At 40.0% G+C, this 24,881-nt stretch overlaps 1 protein-coding gene across 4 annotated transcripts in view; it reads right to left on the bottom strand.

Annotated features, from left to right (window-relative positions):
• The window catches only part of myo3b (myosin IIIB), a 577,679-nt gene that overhangs the window by 101,607 nt on the left and 451,191 nt on the right, over window positions 1–24,881 (bottom strand). For all 4 annotated transcript variants that reach the window (XM_043693701.1, XM_043693698.1, XM_043693699.1 and 1 more), the window contains 2 exons: window positions 13,278–13,341; window positions 11,794–11,863 (listed from right to left, as the gene is read on the bottom strand). In XM_043693701.1, coding sequence (XP_043549636.1) covers window positions 11,794–11,863; window positions 13,278–13,341 — 134 coding nt within the window. The remainder of the gene's footprint in view (window positions 1–11,793; window positions 11,864–13,277; window positions 13,342–24,881) is intronic.

The raw sequence follows: 24,881 nt of genomic DNA, 5'->3' as shown, positions 1-24,881 counted from the left end.
GTACTTATTAAGTTTTCCTGCTATTTCCTTATCTCCCATCACTAGCCTTCCAGCATCGGTTTGAAGTGGCCCAATGTCTACTTTTGCCTGTCGTTTGTTTCTTATGCATTGAAAGAAACTTTTATTATCATTTCTAATATTACTGGCTAGCCTACTTTCATATTTGATCCTCTCCTTCCTTATTTCTCTCTTTGTTATCCTCTGTTTGTTTTTGTAGCCTTCCCAATCTTCTGATTTCCCAGTGCTCTTGGCCACTTTATAGGATCTCTCTTTTTCTTTGATACATTTCCTGACTTTCTTTGTCAGCCATGGCTGTCTAATCCCCCCCGGATAATCTTTCTTTTCTTGGGGATGAACCTCTGTACTGTGTCCTCAATTATACCCAAAAACTCCTGCCATTTTTGCTCTACTGTCTTCCCTGCGAGGCTCTGCTTCCAGTCGATTTTCGTCAGTTCCTCTCTCATGCCCTCATAATTACCTTGTTTAACTGTAACACCATTACATCCAATTTTGCCTTCTCTCTTTCAAACTGCAGACTGAACTCTACCATATTATGATCGCTGCTTCCTAAGTGTTTCCTTACTTTAAGATTTTTTAATAAAGTCTGGTTCATTACATAGCACTAGATCCAAAATAGCCTGCTCCCTTGTGGGGTCCATGACAAGCTGTTCCAAAAAGCCATCCTGTAAGCATTCCAAGAATCCCCTTTCTTTGGATCCACTAGCAACATTATTTACCCAATCCACCTGCATATTGAAGTCCCCCATGATCACCGTGACCTTGCCTTTCCGACATGCCTTTTCTATTTCCCGGTACATGTTGCGCCTCTGGTCCTGACCACTGTTAGGAGGTCTGTACATAATTCCCATTATGGTTTTTTTGCCTTTGTGGTTCCTCAATTCCACCCACACAGACTCCACATCATCCGACCCTATATCATTCAGTGCCATAGATTTAATTTTGTTCTTAACGAACAAGGTCACCCCGCCCCCTCTGCCCACCTCCCTGACTTTTCGATAAGTTGTAAATCCTTGGATGTTTAACTGCCAGTCCTGACCCCCCTGTAACCATGTCTCTGTGATGCCTACCACATCATAATCATTCACAATGATCTGTGTCGTTAGTTCATCTACTTTGTTACAATGCTACGAGCATTCAGGTAAAGTGCCTTAATGCTAACATTCTTATCATTAGATATATTGGAAGTCATAAGATGTCCTAGGTTATCCTTCCTTTTTGTTGCATTCCTAATCTGCCTCAAGGTAAAATCCACCTGCATACATGCTATCCTCCTGCTTATCTTTCCATTTAACTCCATACTCCCTGTCGCTTTCACTTTCCCTTCCCCCCAACTCGGAAGTTTAAAGTCCTACTGACCACCCTATTTATCCTCTTCGCTAGAACATTGGTACCAGATCGGTTCAGGTGGAGACCGTCCCAATGGTACAGATCCTCCCGGTTCCAAAACTGGTGCCAATGCCCCATGAAATGGAATCCCTCTTTCCCACACCAATCCTTAGCCACGTGTTTACTTCCCTAATTTTCTTATCCCTATGCCAATTGGCACGTGGCTCGGGCAGTAATCCGGAGATTATTACCTTTGAGGACCTGTGCTTCAATTTCCTTCCGAGTGCTTGATAATCCCCAAACATGTCCTCCACCTTAGCTTTGTCTATGTTGTTAGTCCCAACGTGGACCACAACAACTAGATCCTCCCCCTCCTGCTCCAATATCCTTTCAAGCCGGTCGGAGATGTCCCGCACCCTGGCACTGGGCAAGCAACACACCATGCGAGACTCCCGATCCGGCTTGCATAGGATACTATCTGTCCCCCTAATTATAGAATCCCCTATAACAACTACTTATCTTTTTGCTCCCCCCTCTTGAATGGCGTTCTGCACCACGACTTAATCTCCCAGGTGTGACTGCCTCTTGAAACAAAGTGTCCAGGTAACTCTCCCCCTCCCAGATGTGCCGCAGTGTTTGAAGCTCAGATTCCAGATCATCAACTCTGATCCGGAGTTCTTCCAGCAACCAACACTTGCTGCAGATGTGGTCACTGCCATTCACAATGGGATCAGCCAGCTTCCACATCATGCAGCTACAGCACATCACCTGCCCAGCCATCTCTGCTTAGTTAATTACTTTATTACTTTGAGTAATAGGTTTGAGTTAAAATACTTTCTGATACCTCTCTGCTATAGTCTTTTTCTAAAAATCAATTAGTAGATAAACCATAAAAAGTAAATTTTTAACCATTCACCGATAAAGAAATAGAAAATCCTTACCTTAACAAACCAGAGTCCTATTTTTGGTTGGGGGGGGTGGAGGGGGAGATGTGTGGGAGATACAACACGTGTAGTGTCTCAGGTTCGGCCACTGCCCAGATATATTACCGGCAGTCCCCTAGTCGTCGCTCCCGCTCTTCCTACTTATTAACTAGGTTAGAGAAGGAGGGCGGGTGGGAGACACTACAGTAGTAGAGTCTCGGGTTTAGCCGCCTTGCTGATATATATAATCTAAAGCTAGACATTACAAGCCCAGTGGAAACATTCTAGGCAACATGAAACTATTAAAGCGTAGACTCCGAAGCCAAAAAGGATAACCTGCAGAAGAATTGAAGTACACTTGGGAACTAGACAGATTTGTGCAGATGGAATTCCATGTGGGGAAAAACAAACTGCTTCAGATCGGGTAAAAATCAAGTAAGGCTTGATCATTAAAATCTAAAGGAAATAATGTTTATGAAAAATTAATGTGATCTTGGACTCTCATCATACAGGTGAGAGTCATAAAGATATGATCTATTTATTTTACTTTGTTTTTGACTTTATAAAATTCCCTCGTGGGACATGGACATCGCTGCTGACCAGCATTTTATTGTTCGTCCCTAATTACCTTTGAGGACGTTGTGGACTGAAATGAGAAAATGAGTCTTTTACATCAGAAGACTGAGGAAGGAATTGATGTACTTTTAAGAGCAAATAACAAGAATGCAGTTAAGTTGGCTTTATACTGTTGCTTTGTAAGCAATGGGGAATAGTAAACGGACAATATTGCACAGGGAAGTGTGTAAAAAGTGATATTCGACCAGCAACATGTGGCTGACTGGTATTTCCCACTGCTCACCAGTTCTCAAATCAAAGACCATCAGCCTCTGATTGGTTTCTGAATGGCTGAACAACTTGTGAGTGCGAACTATACAGTGAGAAGTCCTTTTACATCTGGAACAGTAGTCCCGTGCCCCAATAGAGTAGTTGAAGCTAAGGAAAACCAATTGTTTTCTGTCACCAGTTGCTGTTTGTAATAAGTCAGAGACTTTATAATTTGTGAACTAGTCACTCTCCAGAACTAGTGGGGTTTGATTTCCAACGCAGTAACCTGGTGGATTGTGACAGAACGTAAAGGTGAAGAGTTGGTGATGGTGGGAATGGTCAATGAGGGGAGGGGAATTCAGTGATTGTGAGCAGAGATTATGGAAACAGTGGAGTTGAACAGATCAAAGGGAATGCTTTATAGGGAACTTACCGAGCTTGGAAGAAACTTTCTTGCTTCTCCTTTGCACAAGCAATGATGTAAAGGCACTAAGATCTACAAATGTATATATCTCAACCACACCTTCAGGCAGTGTATTCTAGATCCTCACCACACATAACAAAAAAATTTGCTTTTTCACCACTGGTTCTCTTACTGATCACTTTAAAGTATGCTGGAAGATACCATAGTGCCTATATTCTTGAGAACTCTCAAGTTCTTGCTTCATTCAAACTATTGAAAGCCATACAAGGATGGCTGCTCAGAAAGAAGAGCTACCCTGTCTAACCATGGTTGATGACTTATTTAAGGAACCTCCTGACTAATGCAAAATGCAGATATAATGCTGCCCATGATCCATCACCCATCACGGAATGATGCTTGGATCAATCTGGAGAGGCCTTGCAATACGCTTCAGATGGAGCATGCCAAGTAACTCTGGCAAACTGTGCTCTGCACAAATGCAAGATTGGCATCAGTTTTCCAAGGAAGAAGATTAAGATATTAACAGGAAGAACATCACTTACACCACTTTACAGCAACGCAGTATCAAACACATCAAGCCAGACTGAACTTAATTGACACCCACTTCCAAAATATCAGAGTTGTCTATCATTCACAGAATGCAGATGTTTTTTGTTGTTGCAAAGACAAGCAGCTCCTGTGTGTGTGCTAAAGCAAATATTGCTTCTTTTGTTGGCTCTTTCATCGTCTTCCCTATTGTGCAATAAATATTACTTTATCAACTGTTTGAAGCTTTAAAACATCTAACTGTTTTCACCTTCAAGAAGGACAACATTATCTGTTCTGATGGGTATTAAGAAAGATTAACACTCAGTTAGATAGGGTTCTAATGTAGTGCCACAGAAAGTTAGCTTCTGAGACTTCTTTCACGACAAGGAATCCAAGAGCTGCATACTGAGTTCTTCCATCACCATCAGCAATCAGACATCCCAATACAGACCTACCTCACCCACCAATCACTGTTTAGCTCTCAACGCCTGTGATCTCACATACACTGAGCGTGTGAACTTGTAGTGCTGTAGAATTCACCACTCCAATGTCTAAAGTTACTCACTGAGGGCTTAACACATCTTTTCCAATTAGAACAATGTGCTATGAAGTACAGCTTAGTTATTAGACATCACCCATCCTTAAAGGAGTGCTCAGTCCCTTGTAAGACATGTAGGTGGAATGAACCTTTGCCCCAGAGAAGCATGCATTCATAAATTATCACAGGGTCACACATCAAAAGTGACCTGATGAAGGAGCGTCGCTCCGAAAGCTAGTGTGCTTCCAATTAAACCTGTTGGACTATAACCTGGTGTTGTGTGATTTTTAACTTTGTACACCCCAGTCCAACACCGGCATCTCCGAATCATCAAAAGTGACCATTGGTATGGAAAAATGAGTGAAGAAAAGAATTGCAAGGTTTGCAATCTGTAATATCATCAGCAAAGTTGAGTGTCTTGGCTGCAGTCATGAACATAAGAGTTGGTGGATGTTTGAAATCGTTAGCTATTCAGAGTATTTCTTGAAAATAAACAATGTCTCACCACTCTAACTTCTATCCTGCTCTGGATGAACTCTGACACAGTCTCCAGTTTCCGATTCTACAGCTGAAATGGCAGGCACACAGGCAGGTTGAGATTGAAAGTGCACATATTCACAGGTGCAAAATTTTATTTACCATTCAGAGTAACCCATGCTACCTATGTGGCCTCAGAGGGATTTCTTTCGCTTTCTCACACAATATCCTCAGGTCTGCATTGAGGGTGGAGGAAGCCAGCTCTGTAGTGGAGCCTGTTGACCTAGAAGATTTGGTTGGATGACCAAGAGGGTATTGATAGCTAAAGGGCACAGACATGTTGAGAGTGTTCTACCCAGATGGAGGTTTATCCTTCTTGACAAAGTGTTTGCCCAAAACATCAATTCTCCTGCTCCTCGGATGCTGCCTGGCCTGCTGTGCTTTTCCAGCACCACACTCTCGACTCTGATCTCCAGCATTTGCAGTCCTCCTTATCCTTCTTGAATGCAACTTTCAAGGGATTGAGTATTGCAGAAAGGGTGGAAGTGGAGCTGCTGGTGCCTCTGGAATGTCTTGAGGGGGGACATCAGTGGGACCACACCTCTGTGTGGTTCCTCCTCAGTCTAGGTATCTGTAGGCCCCTGTCTCTGTGAGAGGAAGGCGCACTTAGAGCGAGGTCAATATTCCTTGTCCCCCCTTTCACTTTGCTGCTGCTGAGCAACAACAGCTAATATAACGGAGTTCAGATCTATGTTTATTCTCAGCACTCACTGATCTTTCTGCTGGACCTGGCATTCACCAACCTGACCATGAAGACAACCAGCTGTATGCAGGCTGGAGTCTTTGATGGGTACCCTCAATAACTTTGATGGGTACCCTCAATCTTCAATCCAGTCTTGCACAAACCTGACAATTGCTCCTGTGACTATCTGCATACTTGTATAAAGTTATTAACAACTGATACTATTGATTATCTTCTGCATGAGGGTGAGCAGGTGCCCTTGTCTCTGACAATGCCCTGAGAGCCAGTCCAGGGTTTTTCTTCCTCAATTAATTGAGGAGACATGCCAGTGTCACCTTATTATGCTCCTGAGTCTAATCTAGATAAAGTACTCACCCAGAAGAAAATTGCAGATCTGGTGGAAAACACTGACTGGTGCATCACCTGAGGGATCTGTAGCTTCTTCCTCAGAGGTGGAGGAGGAGCTGATGAGGGGCTGGCATCTTAGGGGCACAGGCTGTGTGGGTGCTGCTAGTGTCTGCGTAAGAGAATTATTTCCGTAATAGGGGCAGACATTTGAGCATGTTACATAAATGTTGCAAATGATGCTAATGGGAGAGCAGTGTGGCACAGTAGAGCACAATGTAGCCTACTTGGTTGCCTCAACATGGATTTCTCAGCATCTCCATGAGCATTTTCAAATCTCTCCTGCTAGTTCAAGTATCTTCTCCTTGTAGGGGATGAGAAGATGAATGTTAGCTCGCCATGAACCGACTCTGGCTATTTTGGCCAATTATGAGTGAAATCAATGTGGTTGGAGGAGCTGTTCATGGTGATGCCGGAGCAGCAGAGGTGGTGAGACGTTCTGAATGAATGGGCAGAACTGCAGAGGGCAAAAAGAGTTAGTAGTGTTGGAGGATGAGGTGGATAAGAGCCGCTAATTGAAGATGCTGCATGAGACTGTAAGAGCATTAGATTATTAGTTTCCATGGAGATGTGTGCAATGGCAAAGTTTGAGTGAGTGTCAGGTGGTACGCAGAAGATGGTGGTCCTTACATTGCAGAATGCAGATTGACCTTCTTTTGGTACTCCTGTTTCCTTCTGCTGACTGTGGAAACAGCACTGATTTGGAAAACAGTCTTCATGTTGGCAGCATCTGGTGTGTCATGGTCTCCAATGGTCATTCTCCAATGGAAAGAGAACGACACCTCTTCTCCATCTTCCCATTCATCAGAAGCTCCAAATTCCTGTTGGTGATCTGGGGTAGCAACTTCCCAGTATCTGCCATTTTCTTTCGAATGTGGTTGAACAACACACTTAGAACAGTAGCTCTTGACCTACAGTCTTTTTGTGTCACTATGCATTATGTATGATGTTTGTGATAACATGCCAAAATTCCTGGCAGTGGGGAGAACTTGGCCTCTGTGAGCCCTTGATTCAATGTTAATGGCTCAGAGACCCCGAGTGCATGATTAATAAAGTCAGCAATGGAAGAACGTGATAGGCAAGTTGCCATGGCCCACAGAAGGAAACCCTTCATGAAATCATGGAAATTGACATATCCAGAATATGGGAACATTTCACTCATTGGCTTCATTCCTGTACCAAATCCCATTCCTTAGCTACTGACTCAATTCCTCTCTTTGGCAATACTCTGAGATCAAACCATCCTCTTCAGAACTGTGATATAATATGTGATCCTGAGACAAATTTCTGACCTTGTATTTGTGCCATCACCAAGTCTGTGTATTTCATCTCTCTAACTTTGCCCATGTCTCAGTTCATCTGCCAGTGAAACCCTCAGCCATGCATTTGTTGCCTCTAGGCTCAACAACCTTTTGTAAACTTTTAGTCATCTAAATTTGTGCATCTCTAATACTGGCCGCTTGAGCATTTCTAATTATAACTGTACCACCAATACAGCAGATTAAAATCATAGATTGCATGGTTAAGGAAGATTTGGAGATGCTGGTGTTGGACTGGGGTGTACAAAGTTAAAAATCACACAAGACCAGGTTATAGTCCAACAGGTTTATTTGGAAGCACTAGCTTTTGGAGTGCTCCTCCTTCATCAGGTGGTTGTGAAGAATAAGATTGTAAGACACAGAATTTATAACAAAAGTTTACAGTGTGATGTAACTGAAATTATACATTGAAGAAGACCCCTATTGTTTGTTAAGTCTCTCATCTTTTAGAATGACCATGTTACTTTCAGTTCTTTCACATGTAAATCACAAAACCTTTTTTAAAAGTTACGTTCTCAAGTGAATTTTATAAACTGGTGTCATGTCAGCCCAGATAATGTATTGAAGGTGTGAGTTTCCTTGTGTGAGGCTGTCTGTGCCACAATGGTCAGACTGATTCTAATCTAAGACACAAATTTACAGAATCTTACATGAATTCATGCAGTTTTTGAGCAAAGTAAAATGTAATTCTGCAAGTACAAATTCACCCCACAAATGCATGTGTGTGTGTGAGCGAGTGTATGTGTGAGCGTAAGAGAGAGGGTCTGCGTGAGTGTGTGTGTCTGTGGGAGTGTGTCTGTATCTATAGTGCAATATGGTCACCTGTAGTGTGACATGAACCCAAGGTTCCGGTTGAGGCCATCCCCATGGGTACCGAACTTGGCTATCAGCCTCTCCTCAGCCAATTTTCGTTGTTGCCTGTCCCAATGTGTGTCTTGAAGGATGGTCACCCAAGATCCAAGGTTGAATGTCCCGGACCGCTGAAGTGTTCTCCGACTGGGAGGGAACATTCCTGTCTGTTGATTGCTGTGCAGTGCCCATTAATCCGTTGCCGTAGCCTCTGCTTGGTTTCGCCAATGTACCATGCCTCAGGGCATCTTTGCCTGCAGCGTATGAGATAGACAATGTTGGCTAAGTTGCATGAGAATCTGCCACATACATGGTGGGAGGAGTCCCCATGCATAATGGTGGTATCTGTGTCGACATTCTGACACGTTTTGCAGCGTCTACCGTGACAAGGTTGTATAGTATTGTCCTGAAAGCTGGGCAGTTTGCTATGAACAATGATCTGTTTGAGGTTTGGTGGTTGTTTAAAGGCGAGAAGTGGAAGTCTGGCGAGGTGCTCATCCTCATTGATAATGTATTGCAGGCTGCGAAGAACATGGCATAGTTTTTCAGCTCCTGGGAAGTACTGGACAATGAAAGGTACCTTGTCAGTTGCATCATGTGTCTGTCTCCTGAAGAGGTCATTACGGTTCCTCGCTGTGGCACATCGGAACTGGTGGCCGATGAGTTGAGCATCGTACCCTGTTCTTATGAGGGCATTCCTGAGTACTTCCAGGTGCCCGTCACGTTCCTCCTCATCTGAACAGATCCAGTGTACGCGTTGGGCTTGTCGAGTGGGGTTGGCTGTTTTAATATGTTTCAGGTGGAAGCTGGAGAAGTGTAGCATTGTGAGGTAATCCGTGGGTTTGCGGTAGAGTGACATGCTGAGGTGCCCATCCTTGATAGAGATGCATGTGTCCAAGAATGAGACAGATAGTAGAGAGTAGTCCAGGGTGAGTTTGATGGTGGTATAAAACTTATTGATATCACTGTGTGGTTTTTTCAGTGAGTCCTCTCCATGGGTTCAGAGGAAAAAAATGTCATCAATGTACCTGGTGTATAGTGTTGATTGGAGGTCCTGCATAGAGAAGAAGTCTTGTTTGAACCTGTCCATGAAAATGTTGGCATATTGGGGTGCAAATTTGGTCCCCATGACTGTTCCATGTTTTTGGATGAAGAACTGGTTGTCAAAAGTGAAGACGTAGTGATTGAGGATAAAGTGGATGAGTTGTAGGATGGTGCTTGGAGATTGGCAGTTGTTTGTATTCAGTACTGAGACTATTGCCGCAATGCCATCACTGTGGGGGATGCTGGTGTACAGTGCCGAAACGTCCATTGTGACGAGGAATGTTCCCGGTTCAACTAGTCCGTGGATGTTGAGTTTCTGTAAGAAATCTGTAGTGTCGTGACAGAAGCTGGGAGTGCCCCTGTACAATGGGTTTCAAGATGCCTTCAACATAGTCAGAGAGGTTCTTGCACAGAGTCCCATTGCCTGATACGATGGGAGGTCCCAATGTGTTGGATTTATGTATCTTCAGAAGGCAGTAGAAGTCGCCTACGCGAGAAGTATGTGGGATGAGTCCACGTAGGAAACTCTGAAGAACAGGATCCAAAGTCCTGATCAATGTGTTTAGTTCACAGGTGTGCTCTTTGCTCGGATCGGCCGATAGTTGCCTGTAGTGTTCCTGATTGTTCAGTTGTCGTACACTTCCTTGCAGTAGTTTGTTCTATTCTGAATGACGATGGCTCCTCCTTTATCTACAATTTCCTTGATCACAATGTTGGGTTGGTTTTGAGACCATAGATAATGTTCTGCTCTACCTTGTGGGTGCAGCTGATGAATGTGGCATTTACTCCTACACACACATTCTCCTGAAGACACACACACTCACGCAGATCCTCTCTCATACACTCACACATACACCCCACACACACCCTCTCACAGACTTATACCTCTTTACACTCACACACATACACATACACTCTCACAGATACTGATAACACACTCCCATCTTTCTCTCTCTCTCTCTCTCTCACTTACACACACACACACACATAAGTTTGTGGGGTGAATTTGTACTTGCAGAATTACATTTACTTTGCTCAAAAACTGCATGAATTCATGTAAGATTCTGTAAATCTGTTTTTTAGATTAGAATCAATCTGACCTTGTGGCACAGGCAACCTCACACAGGGAAATTCACACCTTCAATACATTATCTGGGCTGACATGACACCAATTGTTAAAGTTCACTTGAGAATGTAACTTTTAAAATAAGTTTTGCAATTTACATGTGAAAGAAGTGAAACCAACATGGTCATTCTAAACAATGAGAGACTTAACAAAAAATCCAGGTCTTTTTCAATATATAATTGTAGTTGCATCACAGTGTAATCATTTGCTATAAATTCTGTGTCTTACAATCTTATTCTCCAAAACCACCTGATGAAGGAGCGAAAGCTAGTGCTTCCAAATAAACCAGTTGGACTATTAACCTGGTGTTGTGTGGTTTTTAAAAATGATTAATGAAGGATATCATCAGATTTGTTCCACAACAAAGCTTGACTACCTAGCTGGCTTCTGCCCATACATTTTATGGTTTTGAAAGGGTTTATGGTTTTCTGCAGATCAATCATCTCTAAAAACCGAAACAACACCGATTTAACAGGCTGAATTTTGATAATATCTTGCTCACCACATAGATACAATCTTCTCAATATTCTAGAGTCAAGAGTGTGCTGCTGGAAAAGCACAGCAGGTCAGGCAGCATCCGAGGAGCAGGAGAATCGATGTTTCGGGCAAAAGCCCTTCCTCAGGCATGAGGCTTGTGGAGGCTCCCACAAGCCTCATGCCTATTGAAGAGCTTATGCCCAAAATGTCAATTCTTCTGCTCCTCGAATGCTGCCTAGTCTGCTGTGTCTTTCCAGCACCACACTCTCAACTCTGATCGCTGGCATCTGCAGTCCTCATTTTCTCCTTCTCAATATTCTACCCAAATTGATTGAACACCATCAATACACATTATAAATCAAGACCAGTACATAAGATGTGGGAAATGGGTCAAAATTTCAGTTTGCAAGCATGACTTAACATTTATCTTAATTGTATCTACTTAAGGTATGAGTTGGGTTCTGATTCAATCCAGATTAGTGTAAACTCAAATTACTACACGTGTAAATGCTGGAGCATTTTCTCTTCATTGTTGCTTGCTGGTTGCATCATCATGCTAACAATGAGGGCCGAAGGACCTGTTCTGCGCTGTATTGAATGTAAATAAGCCATTTCTTATATTGCCCATATTTGCACGTAGAAAACAAATGGGTTGTAATAATATCTTTGCGCAAATGTGTAATTACCAACGATCTAGCATATTATTTCCAGGTATGCTGTGCGAATGGAAATTTTGACCTGTAACTCTTTACTCCAAATATTATCTTACCTTTCATAATTGTATGAGCTTCATGCTGTGTTTCATGTGGTAATGCTTGATTTGCTACTTCATCAGAAGCCTTAAAAAAATTAAACAAATTAAATTGACCAGAAATCATGTTAAACATTGATGAAAATTACCATGTTCTTTGTCTCATTTCATATTAATACTGTAGGTAAAAACAATGAGGTAAAAACAATGACTGCAGATGCTGGAAACCAGAGTCTAGATTAGAATGGTGCTGGAAAAGCACAGCAGTTCAGGCAGCATCCGAGGAGCAGTAAAATTGACTTTTTGGACAAAAGCCATCCTGATGAAGGGCTTTTGCCCGAAACGTCGATTTTGCTGCTCGTCGGATGCTGCCTGAACTGCTGTGCTCTTCCAGCACCATTCTAATCTAGACTCAGATCTTAATACTGTAGGTAGACAAAACAAAAGGTTGTGGCAACAGACATGCACAATAATCCAAGCTCGTGTTTCAAAAGTTGTTCTCATTTATTAAGTCTAAACAAAAACAAGTTCTCATTCTCTATCTGTAACAAATATAACAAGTTGGATAACTCAGGACATCTCACCCTTGTATCAGAAGCTGAAACATTATGTCATGTATTGGCTACATACAAAAAAGATAAAAAAAGAAATGGTTTTCAAAGACAGCTGGTTATACTCTGATAGTTAACGTGTATGATTTTAATATAAATTAACTGCAGAATTTAAATGAACAAGTGCACCTACACTACATTTACATTTTTAACATTAACCTGGTGAAAAGAATATCAAGACAACACAAGTAATATTTTTTGCAATTAATCTGGTTATGTTTTTGATTACTCAGTGTTTTAGTAGCAACACACTGACTTGCTCTAGATGTAATCTATATTTTTTTAAATAAAAGAACAATAGGAAAGTATTAATCTGTTTAACATTTCTAACTACATACTCCAAAGGGTTTTAGCTTTTAATCTTACATATACTTAACAGAGTTACTGGCAAATCTGTACATTTTCATTTCATCCTTTCAACATCAAGTGGTAAGCAGCAAAAACTGGATCACACATCAAAGACTATGCAGGGCTCCAAGTCATAGAGTGATTCTTCTATTTCACAGATTGAATTCAAGCAGGATATCAAAGTGCTACCAAAGAACCTCAGGTCTTTACAGAGAAAAGGGCTTTAACATCTGTAGAATGTGAAGTGCAAGACAAATCACCTCAGGGAAATGCTAGCGTTTATTCACAGCAGCAAATTTCCAGCCTTTTGATTCTCTTATTCACTGTACCACCCTGTCTCTCCACAGAACCAATTCTATGCAAGCAGCCTTTTGTCTCAATGACTTCAAACATTGCTGTAGTGGTTTTATGTTAAGATAGTTCGGTAAAGCTGCTCTGAATACATCTGAAACCTACGCATTTAGGTTTTTGAAGTGCATGTGTGCATGTGTGGGGGTGGGGGAAGAGATGTGTAAAATTACTTTAGGACTATTTTAATTTTACCTTTTTATCTTCCTCATTCTTCTCATCAATGTCTCGGTGTTGAGTTTCAATGTAACTGACATGGCTGCGAAAAATAAATAGAAATGTGAAAGTTTCTAAACTCAAAGAAATATCGTAAATACAATAATTATATTTTATAAGCAACAGAAGAACACCCCCAATACCACATTAATCAATAAATTGCTATTATAAATGCAGAATGTTTGCCAGAATGGCTTTGCTGACTTCTTCATCAAGAATAAAAAGGATCATTGATGTGGTCCAATTTACATCAAAAGCACACCATATGCACTGAAGCCAATGCTGATCAAACTGACTTGTTTAATGACATTCAGTCTTAAGTACACTGGGTGTTGATTTACCAGCAATACCTTACAAAAGATTGAAGTAAGTGGTTTTCTAGTATACTGAAAAGCATTTCATTAAAAGTGAGTTTAGAAACCAGACTTAAATAATTATTTCTGTGGGGGAAGTGGCGGGAAATAGTGTAGTTCAAGCCATGCATTCAAAAATAGCTTTAAACAAAATCAGCTGTGACTTGCACTTACAGGAAACTTTGTTTTTGTTTTATTATGCTCCAGTATTTATCCATAAAGAACAGTGGTAAAAGAGAGATTGATCACAAATTAAGTTTAATATTAAATGCAATGCAGTGAAACTATAAAATTAAGTTAAAAATTAAAGCTAAGGTTACATTTTCTGTGATATCTCTCTCACTTTTACATCAACCAGTATCATGTGCAGTGTCAGAGCCTGGACATTGATGGGCATTTTTATTTAACACTTTTAACACTAACAATCATTATTAAAAAGACACATCATTTTTCTGCTCAAACTGTTATTTCAATACTGGATATGATTTCACAGGCATTTCCTCACCCAAGCTGGGGAAAGGGCGGTATTCTTGTCACCCATCTTACATCCACATAGGAGCATTGCTGGCAAGGGTTGCTGAATAACAATCACATACAGGAACACTGTCTGAGTTGTATCCCTGTAACCAAGTGCACTCGGATAAATAGTACCAGCTCCACCATTGCCCTAAGCTATAGTGAGCCAATTCCACACCTCCTACATGTTGTTCGGTTAATCCCGAATTCTAGGTTTGTTCAATATATTGCATCAATTGTATCTTTTGCTTTAAACTCTGTGTCTTATGATCCTACTCCACTAACGACCTGATGATGGAGCAGCGCTCTGAAAGCTTGTACTTCCAAATAAACCTGTTGGACTATAACCTGGTGTTGTGTGGTTTTTAACTTTGTCCACTCCAGTTCAACACTGTCACCTCCACATCCTAGAATTCATAAACAGTTTTCTGAGAGCACAAATATTTTGCAAGTAACTCCCCAGTAATCTAATGAAAACTTGACTCATAGCCTGTTCTGGAAATGATGTCTATATTCATTGATCTAAGTTAATCTCTGACTCTTTATAAAAAGTCACCTTTACAGAGATGAAGACCAAAATCCATTTTACTCAACTCTTGAATCCAAGTTCAATGATATAGCATAAACCTTCATCACCCTGCTCCCCTGTAAAGAATGAAAAGTGACCTTGAGGAGGCATTTTTATTTTCTATCAAATTTTCCTCTGATTACCAATTGCATTTTACTTTCACAATAATAATATATTTACACTGTCATGCAAAGATTTTCACCGCAATCATATTCTACGCAAATGCATGTTGCTCTTAATAAAGCATCCCCTATGATATTGTCTTTTCCTATTACATTAATGATTACCAACCTACATGGTTGTAGAATCAAACTCCAACAAAACAGTCTCAAATTCTTATCACTGAATACCTCCAACAAAAAGTAAAGGATTGTGGTCTGTACAAATAACAATCTCTGAAGAATTGTTGGCTATGTAGATTTTGAAACTTGTAGAGTTAATATCAGGTTAAGAAACACATTCAATTTCTTAAGTGTAAGAAGTGACTGGCCATTAGATATCCATGACATTCTCTGCAAAAACACGGCATCAACACTGTAATGTTACTGACAACAGCCAATTTAAATCTCTTGTAGTTTGGAGCTGCTGATACCAGTGTTGTAGCCAGCATATCTTTTACATTGTCAAAGTCATCCTAACATTCTTTTGTCCTTTCAAATTTCTTGCCTTTCTTAAATAAGTTGACAAAAGAGCCACTAGCATGTTGAAATTCGGATGAAAATCTGATAAAGCCCGATCATGACAATATATCGCAGAATTTTGTGCTTTTTCTCAGACAAAGAAAAATTCAACAGAGCCCTTATTTTGTTTCACTAGGTGTTACTTGTCCCATAGTGTAGCCCAAGTCAGTCAGTTTTGTTTTCCCAAATTCACTTTTAGCCAAATGTATGTACAAATTGTGATCAATCTTTGTGATCAACAAATAACTTGGAGTCACAGAATCATAGAGATGTACAGCACAGAAACAGACCCTTCAGTCCAACTCATCCATGCCGACCAGATATCCCAACCTAATCTAGTCCTATTTGCTAGCACTTGACCCATATCCCGTTAAACACTTTCTATTCATATAACCATCCAGATGCCTTTTAAATGCTGCAATTGTACCAGCTTCCACCACTTCCTCTGTCAACTCATTCCATACACGTACCAGCCTCTGTGTGAAAAAATTGCCCCTTTAGGTCCCTTTTCTATTTTCCCCTCTCACCCTAAACCTATGCCCTCTAGTTCTGAACTCCCTCGCCGCAGGGAAAAGACTTTGTCTACTTATCCTATCCATGCCCCTCATGATTTTATAAACCTCTACAAAGTCCCTCCTCAGCCTTCGATGCTCCAGGGAAAACAGCCCTAGCCTATTCAACCTCTCCCTATAGCTCAAATCCTCCGACCCTGGCAACATCCTTGTAAATCTTTTCTGAACCCCTTCAAGTTTCAGAACATCCTTCCAATAGGAAGGAGACCAGAATTGCATGTAATATTCCAATAGTGGCCTAACCAATGTCCTGTACAGCTGCAACATGTCCTCCCAGCTCCTGTACTCAATACTCTGACCAATAAAGGGAAGCATACCAAACGCCTTCTTCACTATCCTATCTAACTGTGACTCCACTTTCGAGGAGCTATGAACCTGCACTTCAAGGTCTCTTTGTTCAGCAACACTCCCTAGGACCTTACCATTAAGCGTATAATGCCTGCTAAGATTTCCCAAAATGCAGCATCTCGCATTTATCTAAATTAAACTCCATCTGCCACTTCTCAGCCCAATGGCCCATCTGATCAAGATCCCATTGTAATCTGAGGGAACTTACTAACTTTACCTCTTATGCTCAACTTGTTCAAATATTGAACTTGTTCAAATATTATACATGTTCGTTAAATCGGCCTGAACACAACCAAATCATCAGCACTGCTGCCTCACAGCACCAGGGACCTGGTTTCAATTCCACCCTTGGATGACTGTCTGTGTTGACCAAGTTAAAAATCACACAACACCAGGTTATAGTCCAACAGGTTGAATAATATATCATTTCAGTTGCATGACACTGTAATCTTTTGCTGTAAATTCTGTGTCTTATGGTCCTGCTCCACAGCTACCTGATGAAGGAGAGCGCTCCGAAAGCTAGTGCTTCCAAAAACACCTTTTGGAGTATAACCTGGTGTTGTGTGATTTTTAACTTTGTCCACTCCAGTCCAACACCAGGTCCTCCACATCATGTGTGTGTGGTGTTTGCATGTTGCATGGGTTTCCATCGGGTACTCCAGATTCCTCCCACAGTCCATAGACGTGCAGCTTAGATAGGTTGGCCATGCTAAATTGCCCATGGAGTCCACAGATGAGCAGGCTAGGTGGATTAGCCATGGGAAATGCGGGGTTAGAGAGATAGCGTGGGAGGTGGGGTCTGACTGGGATGCTCTTTGGAAGATTGGTGTGGTCTCAATGGTCGGCTTCTACACTGTAAGGTTTCTATGAAGGATTCTATGATAAACAGCACAGTTGCATAAGCCTTCAATGACCTCAACAAGGTCATTAAAGATGTACAGTGTCATAGAGATGTACAGCATGGAAACAGACCCTTCGGTCCAACTCGTCCATGCCGACCAGATATCCCAACCTAATCTAGTCCTATTTGCTAGCACTTGACCCATATCCCTCTAAATCCTTCCTATTCATATACCCATCCAGATGCCTTTTAAATGTTGCAATTGTACCAGCTTCCACCATTCCTCTGGCAGCTCATTCCATACACGTACCACCCACTTAGGTCCCTTTTCTATTTTCCTCTTTCACTCTAAACCTATGCCCTCTAGTCTGGACTCCCCCACCCCAGGGAAAAGACTTTGTCTATTTATCCTATCCATGCTCCTCATGATTTTATAAACCTCTACAAAGTCACCCCTCAGCCTCCGACGCTCCAGGGAAAACAGCCCTAGCCTATTCAACCTCTCCCTATAGTTCAAATCTTCCAACCCTGGCAACATTCTTGTAAATCTTTTCTGAACCCTTTCAAGTTTTACAACATCCTTCCAATAGAAAGGAGACCAGAATTGCATACAATATTCTAATGTCCTGTATAACCACAACATAACTTCCCACTCCTATACTCAATACTCTGATCAATAAGGAAAGCATACCAAATGCCTTCTTCACTATCCTATCTAACTGCCACTCTACTTTCAAGGAGCTATGAACTCCAAGGTCTCTTTGATCAGCAACACTCCCTAGGACCTTACTATTAGGTGTATAGGTCATGCTCTGATTTGCTTTTCCAAAATGCAGCACCTCGCATTTATCTAAATTAAACTCCATCTGCCACTCCTCAGCCCATTGGACCATCTGATCAAGATCCCATTGTACTCTGAGGTAACCTTCTTTGCTGTCCACTACACCTCCAATTTTGGTGTCAAGTGCAAACTTATTAACTATACCTCTGTGTTCACATCCAAATCATTCATATAAACGACGAAAAGTAGTGGACCCAGCACCGTTCCTTGTGGCACACCATTGGTCACAGGCCTCCAGTCTGAAAAGCAATCCTCCACCACCACCTCCTGCCTTCTACCTTCAAGCCAGTTCTGTATCCAAATAGCTAGCTCTCCCTGAATTCCATGAGATCTCACCTTGCTAACCAGTTTCCCATGGGGAAACTTGTCGAATGCCTTACCGAAGTCCATATAGATCACGTCCACTGCTCTGCCCTCAAAAATCCTCTTTGTTACTTCTTCAAAAAACTCAATCAAGTTTGTGAGACATGTTTTCCCACACAGAAAGCCATGCTGACTATCCCTAATCAGTCCTTGACTTTTCAAGTACATGTAAATCCTGTCCCTCAGGATTCCCTCCAACAACTTGCCCTCCACCAGTGTTGAAACATTGAAACAAAGTGTTTCCACTGTTTCAGAAGCAGATAATTCTTTGGTTCTATCAGTCAAAGGAATTTGCCAATATCCTTTTATTGAGCCAATCTTTATAGACTGTTTGATACAGCTCTCTCAATTCAGGATCTGTCATTTCTATTTTAGAGGATGAACTAAACAATTAGCCTCATTCTCTTCATCCTTTTTACTTAAAGATTTGAAAATTTTACCAGATAATTATATTTCTAAGTCATCTCCCATTTTCATAGACCTCTCTACTCTGTCTCACTAAATTATCCTCTAGTCATAATAGTCAGGAAACAATCCAAGATGCTCTTGCTACAATATCTCAGTTTCTTTCAACTCTGCTGGTTTTTCCAGCACCCCGAGGAGGCCAACATCTTTTGAATCAGCCATAGAGTAAAATAGCACGAACACAGACCCTCCGGTCCATCTACTCCACACCAACCATGTTCCCAAAACAAACTAGTTCCTCTTGCCTGCATTTGGTCCATATCCCTCCAAACTTTTCCTATTCATTTACTTATGTCTTTTAAACATTGTAACTGTACCTGCATTTACAACTTCCTATGGCAGTTCATTTCACACACTAACCACTCTGTGTAAAAAAAGTTGCCCCTCATGTCTTTTTAAATTTTTTCTCCTCTCACTTTAAAAATATGCCGTCTAGTTTTGAACTCCCCTACCCTAGGGAAAAGACCCTGCCATTCACCTTATCTATGCCTCTCATGATATTATTAACCTTTATAAGGTCACCCCTCAACCTTCTACACTCCAGTAAAACACATCCAGCCCATCTTTATAACTTAAACCTTCCATTCCTATCAAAACCCTGGTGAATCTTTTCTGAATCCCCTCCAACTTAATAATACTCTTGCTATGGCAGAATGACCAAAACTGTACTCGGTACTCCAGAAGAGGCCTCACCAACATCCTGCACAACCTCAACATAACATCCTAACTCCTATATTCAAAGGTCTTCTTAACCACTCTGTCTACATGCGATGCAAATTTAAAAAAATTATGTATCTGAACCCCTGTTCTACAATACTACCCTCGGCCCTACGACCAATTGTATAAGGCCTGCCCTTGTTTGTTTTACCAAAATGCAAAACCTTGCATTTATCCAAATTAAACGCCATCTGACATTCTTCAACCCATTGACCCAATTGATCAAGATCTCTTTGTAATCTTAGATAACCTTCTTCACTGTCCACTATATCCCATGCGTTATCCGCAAACTTACTAACCATGCTCCCCAAATTCTCAACCGAATCGTTGAAAAACAACCCTCCACAACCACCCTCTGTCCTCTACCATCAAGCCAACTTTCGATCCAATTAGCAAACTCTATCTGAATTTTATGTGATCTAACTTTACTGATTAGTCCACCATGTGGAACTTTGTAAAAGGCTTTACTAGAGTCCATGTGAACAACAGCTATTACTCTGTCCTGATCAATCTTTTTGGTTACGGTCTCAAAAAACTCAACCAAGTTTGTGAGACATGATTTCCCACACACAAAGCCATGCTGGCTATCTTTAATCATTCCTTGCCTCTCCAAATATAATTCCTATCTTTCGGAATCACCTCCAACAGCTGAACTACCACTAATATCAGACTCCGGGTCATCCCAGGCTTCCCCTTGTAGCTTTTCTGAAATAAAGGCTCAACATTAGCCTCCCTCCAGTCCTCTGGCAAAACACCTGTGTTTGTAGATGATACAAGTACCTCTGCCGGGGAATTGCAATTTCTTCCTTAACTTCCCACATCCTGGGATACACTTGATCAGGTCCCCAACATTCATACACCTTTATGTTTTCTGAGGCCTCCTGTGCTTCCTCTTCTGAAATATGAACTGTTTTCAAAACATCAATATTTATTTTCCTGAGTTTTCTAGCCTCCATTTCTTTCTTCAAAGTAAAAACTGATGCAAAATATTCATTTATTAAGACTTGAGAGTTAACTGCAATTCTATTTCAGAATTGATCGATAATCATGATTTTTCTTTTGATTCACAATGTTTCTCTGTAACACCAGTGATTAAAACTGCTGATCCCATAACACTTCTGTTTCTCTTGCATATTTCACAAATGTTTGATTCAGTTTCTTTCTTAAAATTCTAACCATTAATTGATTTGGGGACAAGTTCATAAGCACCGAACATTTCTCTTTTAACAGCTTGATAATCTACAGACTGCTATTCTTACAAACCATTGTACACATTCAGAACTGTACCTGACAAGACACAAGTCCAAACATCTTTTGGCCACTTCATCTTCTCAGCTACATTTTCAAATGAAGTGAAACTTCTCTCTACTCCATCTTCTATCACTAAACGTAGATCTCTCGTTAAATCATATCCCTCAATGGAATCAGAGTCATCCTTTTAGTTATCACCTTTCCTTCCTTCCTCTACTCTAAGCTTCTTTCTTGCCAAGTGATGTTCCTTGAGTTCTCTCTCTCTTTGAAAACTGAGCTTTTTAAAATTCTATTTCTCAGCTTTTCTCTCTCCTCAATGTCCAATTCAAGCTTATTTTCAGGCCTCTTTTCTATTTTTCTCTTTCTTAACCATTGCTCTTTTGTTTTCACTGTTTCCTCTTCCCACTTTTCTTTGCTTTTCTTATTCTTCAAATTCAAGTTTTATTCATTTCTCTTTCTGTTTTTCCTCCTACTCAAGTTTTATTGAATTCCAACTGAATTGTATCTAATAATCAATTTAAGAATCTGAACTTTGAGTTATTTGTTTTTATTTCTACTTCCACATAACCTGCTAACCTTAGTCAAAGATTTCAAATAATCCACTTCCATAATTTCTATTCTCAGAAAACGGTTTGAAACATTCCATGCAATTTTGCAGGTCCAATATGTGTATGTCCAGTAACTTCATGTCGCTGTTTCTCTAAAAGATTCACAAGCCTCTGTTTAATTCAATGGGGTCCAATTCAGTCAATAGCACCCACCTAATGATTTCATCTGAAATTAATACTGGACAAGTCTGATCACAGCTTGATAGATATAAGTCTTATCTTTGCAATCTGGTTACCATACTGGGCAGGCATTGGCTGTGTTCACACAAGGATGCCCATGTATTTTAACAAAATAACATAAGTTTATTATAATTTTAATTATTATTAAGTTAAAAAAAATGCAGAAAGCTACAAATGACAATCTAGGAAGCTATTAAAGATCTTAAAGTTAACTGCAAAAAGGATTCAAGCATTTTCCCAGCAACATTCTTTGCAGGCAAACAACCCCATGGAAGTATCTCCGCCTTAAGATTTTTCACTTACCTGACTTTCTGGTCATTCACCAAATGTGATTCTTGCTGTCCCTGCCAGAGACACATAGTACAGACTAATTTACTTATCTTTTATCAGTATCTTAAAATAATATACTGATAAAGGATCAGTAAATTAGTCTGTACAATAAATGTAGATCTCTGGTTAAATCAAATCCCTCAATGGAATCAGAATAATCTTCTTAGTTATCACCTTTTCTTTAAGTTAAGATACTGATTTTATCTTAACTTAAGATATGATACACAATCACAAAATTATTCTGAGGAAGTTCTGAGGAAGGGACACTCACCCTGAAACGTTAACTCTGATTTCTCCCCACAGATGCTGTCAGAGCTGTTTTTATTATCACAGAATAATTATTGTGCAGAAAGAGGTCAAACATTCCATTGTATCTGCGCTAGTTTTATTATCTAGTGCAAACATCCTATTGTTTCTCCATAGCCCTACACACTGTTACTATCCAAAAAAAATGCCTCAACGGAACCACCCCCATCCCCCACAACTCACTACGTGAAAAAGCTTTTTTGCATATCATCTTTGCATTGTTTGCACATCAGTTTAAGTCCATGCCCTCTTGTTTTTGGTTCTTTTACAAGCAGAAACCACTTCAACCCATCTACTCCATCTTCAAGTGAGGTAAGTAAGGCAAAAATATTTGTTGCAAACTTCAAACACCCTTAATGAGATCAATTAAATATTCCACATTCATTTCAAAATGGATTCCTGTGAGAAGTGAGTAATGATTTATTAGAGGATAATTGGGCATTGATAATAGATATTAGTAAGTACGTGTTTTCAAAGCAGAAAATTTATTAGGGAAGAGGTATGAAAACATCTAATTGTGAGATCTGAGATAGAATAAATAAATGATGGTATTAGAGAATTAGTTTAGCTAAAGGAGAACAAAGCCTTGGGATTTTAGCGGAAAGAAATAATGGAAGGCTTAGTAATTATATTTCAAGATTCTTTTGGGAATTGAGGCATACAAAGTATTGGCAAATGACTAACGCAATTTCCATTTTCAAAAAAAGGGGAAAAAAACTAAATTGTAGATATTAGATAAACATCTATTTGGCAATTTTTAATTACTGCTGAAATGTCTAAATACCGAGATGCTGGGAAGTAATTAGAAATAGACACCACAGAATTCAGAAATGAACAGCATGCATGGCAAACCTGATAGTGCATTTAGAGGCGGTAACAGATATGGTGGATGTGCATAACACTGTTTAATGTTATGTACATGAATCCCTTTGAGGCGGTACTATATAGCAGAGACTACTGAAGAAGAGTAAAAGGTTTGAATTCTGTGGAACTGCTGAGAATGGGAATAAAAACTGGGAGCAAAGGAGGCTACAAAGAACAGTTGTTTTTTAAAGTGTGTGGAAGTATTTAGGAATGGTCCACAAGTACCTGTTCAGAAACTGCTTTGTTCATTTTGTGATATACAGCTAAATGGAGCTGGGTCTAAATTTGCAGAATATATTAAAATAGGAGTTGCACAAAATAATTGAAAGCCAATTTCTAGATCTAGTTGTTCTCTAGTTTAAGAGACCATATCTTTTTATTTTTGGATTCTGAACAGCAAATGAGAAAAATCGGCATTTTTAAAATGGATTTTTCAAAAGGTGAGAATGCAAAAGGAGACTGATCATTACTATGTAGATGTCATTGAGGCTTCATCAAAAAAACCAACCCATCCAGTTTTGTAATTTGGACTAGTGATGTACTGTATATATTTGAGTAAAAGTTGATCTCATGTAAAAGCTGACACGTTACTTTTAGCCAGAAAATCTGGAATGTACCATATATCTCATGTGAACGTCGACCCTAGTTCTTCACAGATAACAGGTCAACATTTGTGACTTAAGGTATTATCCTGTACATAAATGTTATGATGAGGAAATAACTTTTCTTCATGCTATCATGTGTTAAGATGTACAATTCACACCAACGCTAGGCTATGGATTTCTTAAGTACTATAATTAATATAATTAGTATGATACAGAGTTTATCACACCATCATTTCTTACATAAGATAGGCCTTTATACATTTACTTCACTATAATTACCATGCAGCTGTTGAAGATTTCTCATGGCTACAATGATCGATAGGATTGTATGAGAGTCAAATGTCTGATGACATTTTAAATGGACACAGTGCAATTGACAAAGTTCCTGCCTGATATAAGAAATAAAATGTATTTTCCAATCAGAAGAATGATTTGATAGAGTCTTTTTTAGTTTGAGGGGTTGGGATAGAATTGACAGAAACATACTGTACCTATTCTGAGGAATCTAGAAGAAGGGATCATAGGTATAACATTTAGGAGAGATAAGGGAGATGATAAAAAGAAATTAGGCTACACAGATGATTGTTAGACTGTGGAATGCATTACCTTGTTCATGTGTGAAATTCATATGTCAATAATTTACAATAGTAATTAATTTAGGTAAAAGAAAGAGAAATAGATTGATATAGTGTCAAGGCAGTCAGATGAGTTTTGGACAACTACTATCGTGAAGATAAACACCTATCTAGATTTGATGGGCCAAGCATCTTATTTTCAAGTTTTATTTCAAGTCAATGCAATTTTGGAATTTTGGGAGACTCAATACTCAATATGCTGAACTAATGCAGACTATTACAAAGATTTGAATTTATATTGTGTCTTTTATAACATCAAGATGTCCTAAAACATTTTACTACCCAGTTACATACTTTTGAAATATAGTCACAGTGATAATTTGGAAAACATGATTATCTTTGTTCTTTGCAATTCCTTACAAGTCATTGGTATCTCGCTAGTCCACTAGTTTCAGACTTCACCAAAAACTCTGCATCTTTATCACTGATTCCATTCTCCTCTTGCAATGCATATTGAATTAGAACAAGCATTCTGTTTGTTCCAGAGTTGAACTTCATACCTCACATACTGTTTTTCAATAAGACTGCCCACCGTTGGAA

This window comes from Chiloscyllium plagiosum, chromosome 7, assembly GCF_004010195.1.
Source record: "Chiloscyllium plagiosum isolate BGI_BamShark_2017 chromosome 7, ASM401019v2, whole genome shotgun sequence".
NCBI classification, from domain to species: domain Eukaryota; kingdom Metazoa; phylum Chordata; class Chondrichthyes; order Orectolobiformes; family Hemiscylliidae; genus Chiloscyllium; species Chiloscyllium plagiosum.
The sequence above is the reverse complement of the archived record's forward strand: the minus strand, read 5'-3'. Positions and strand labels throughout refer to the sequence as shown.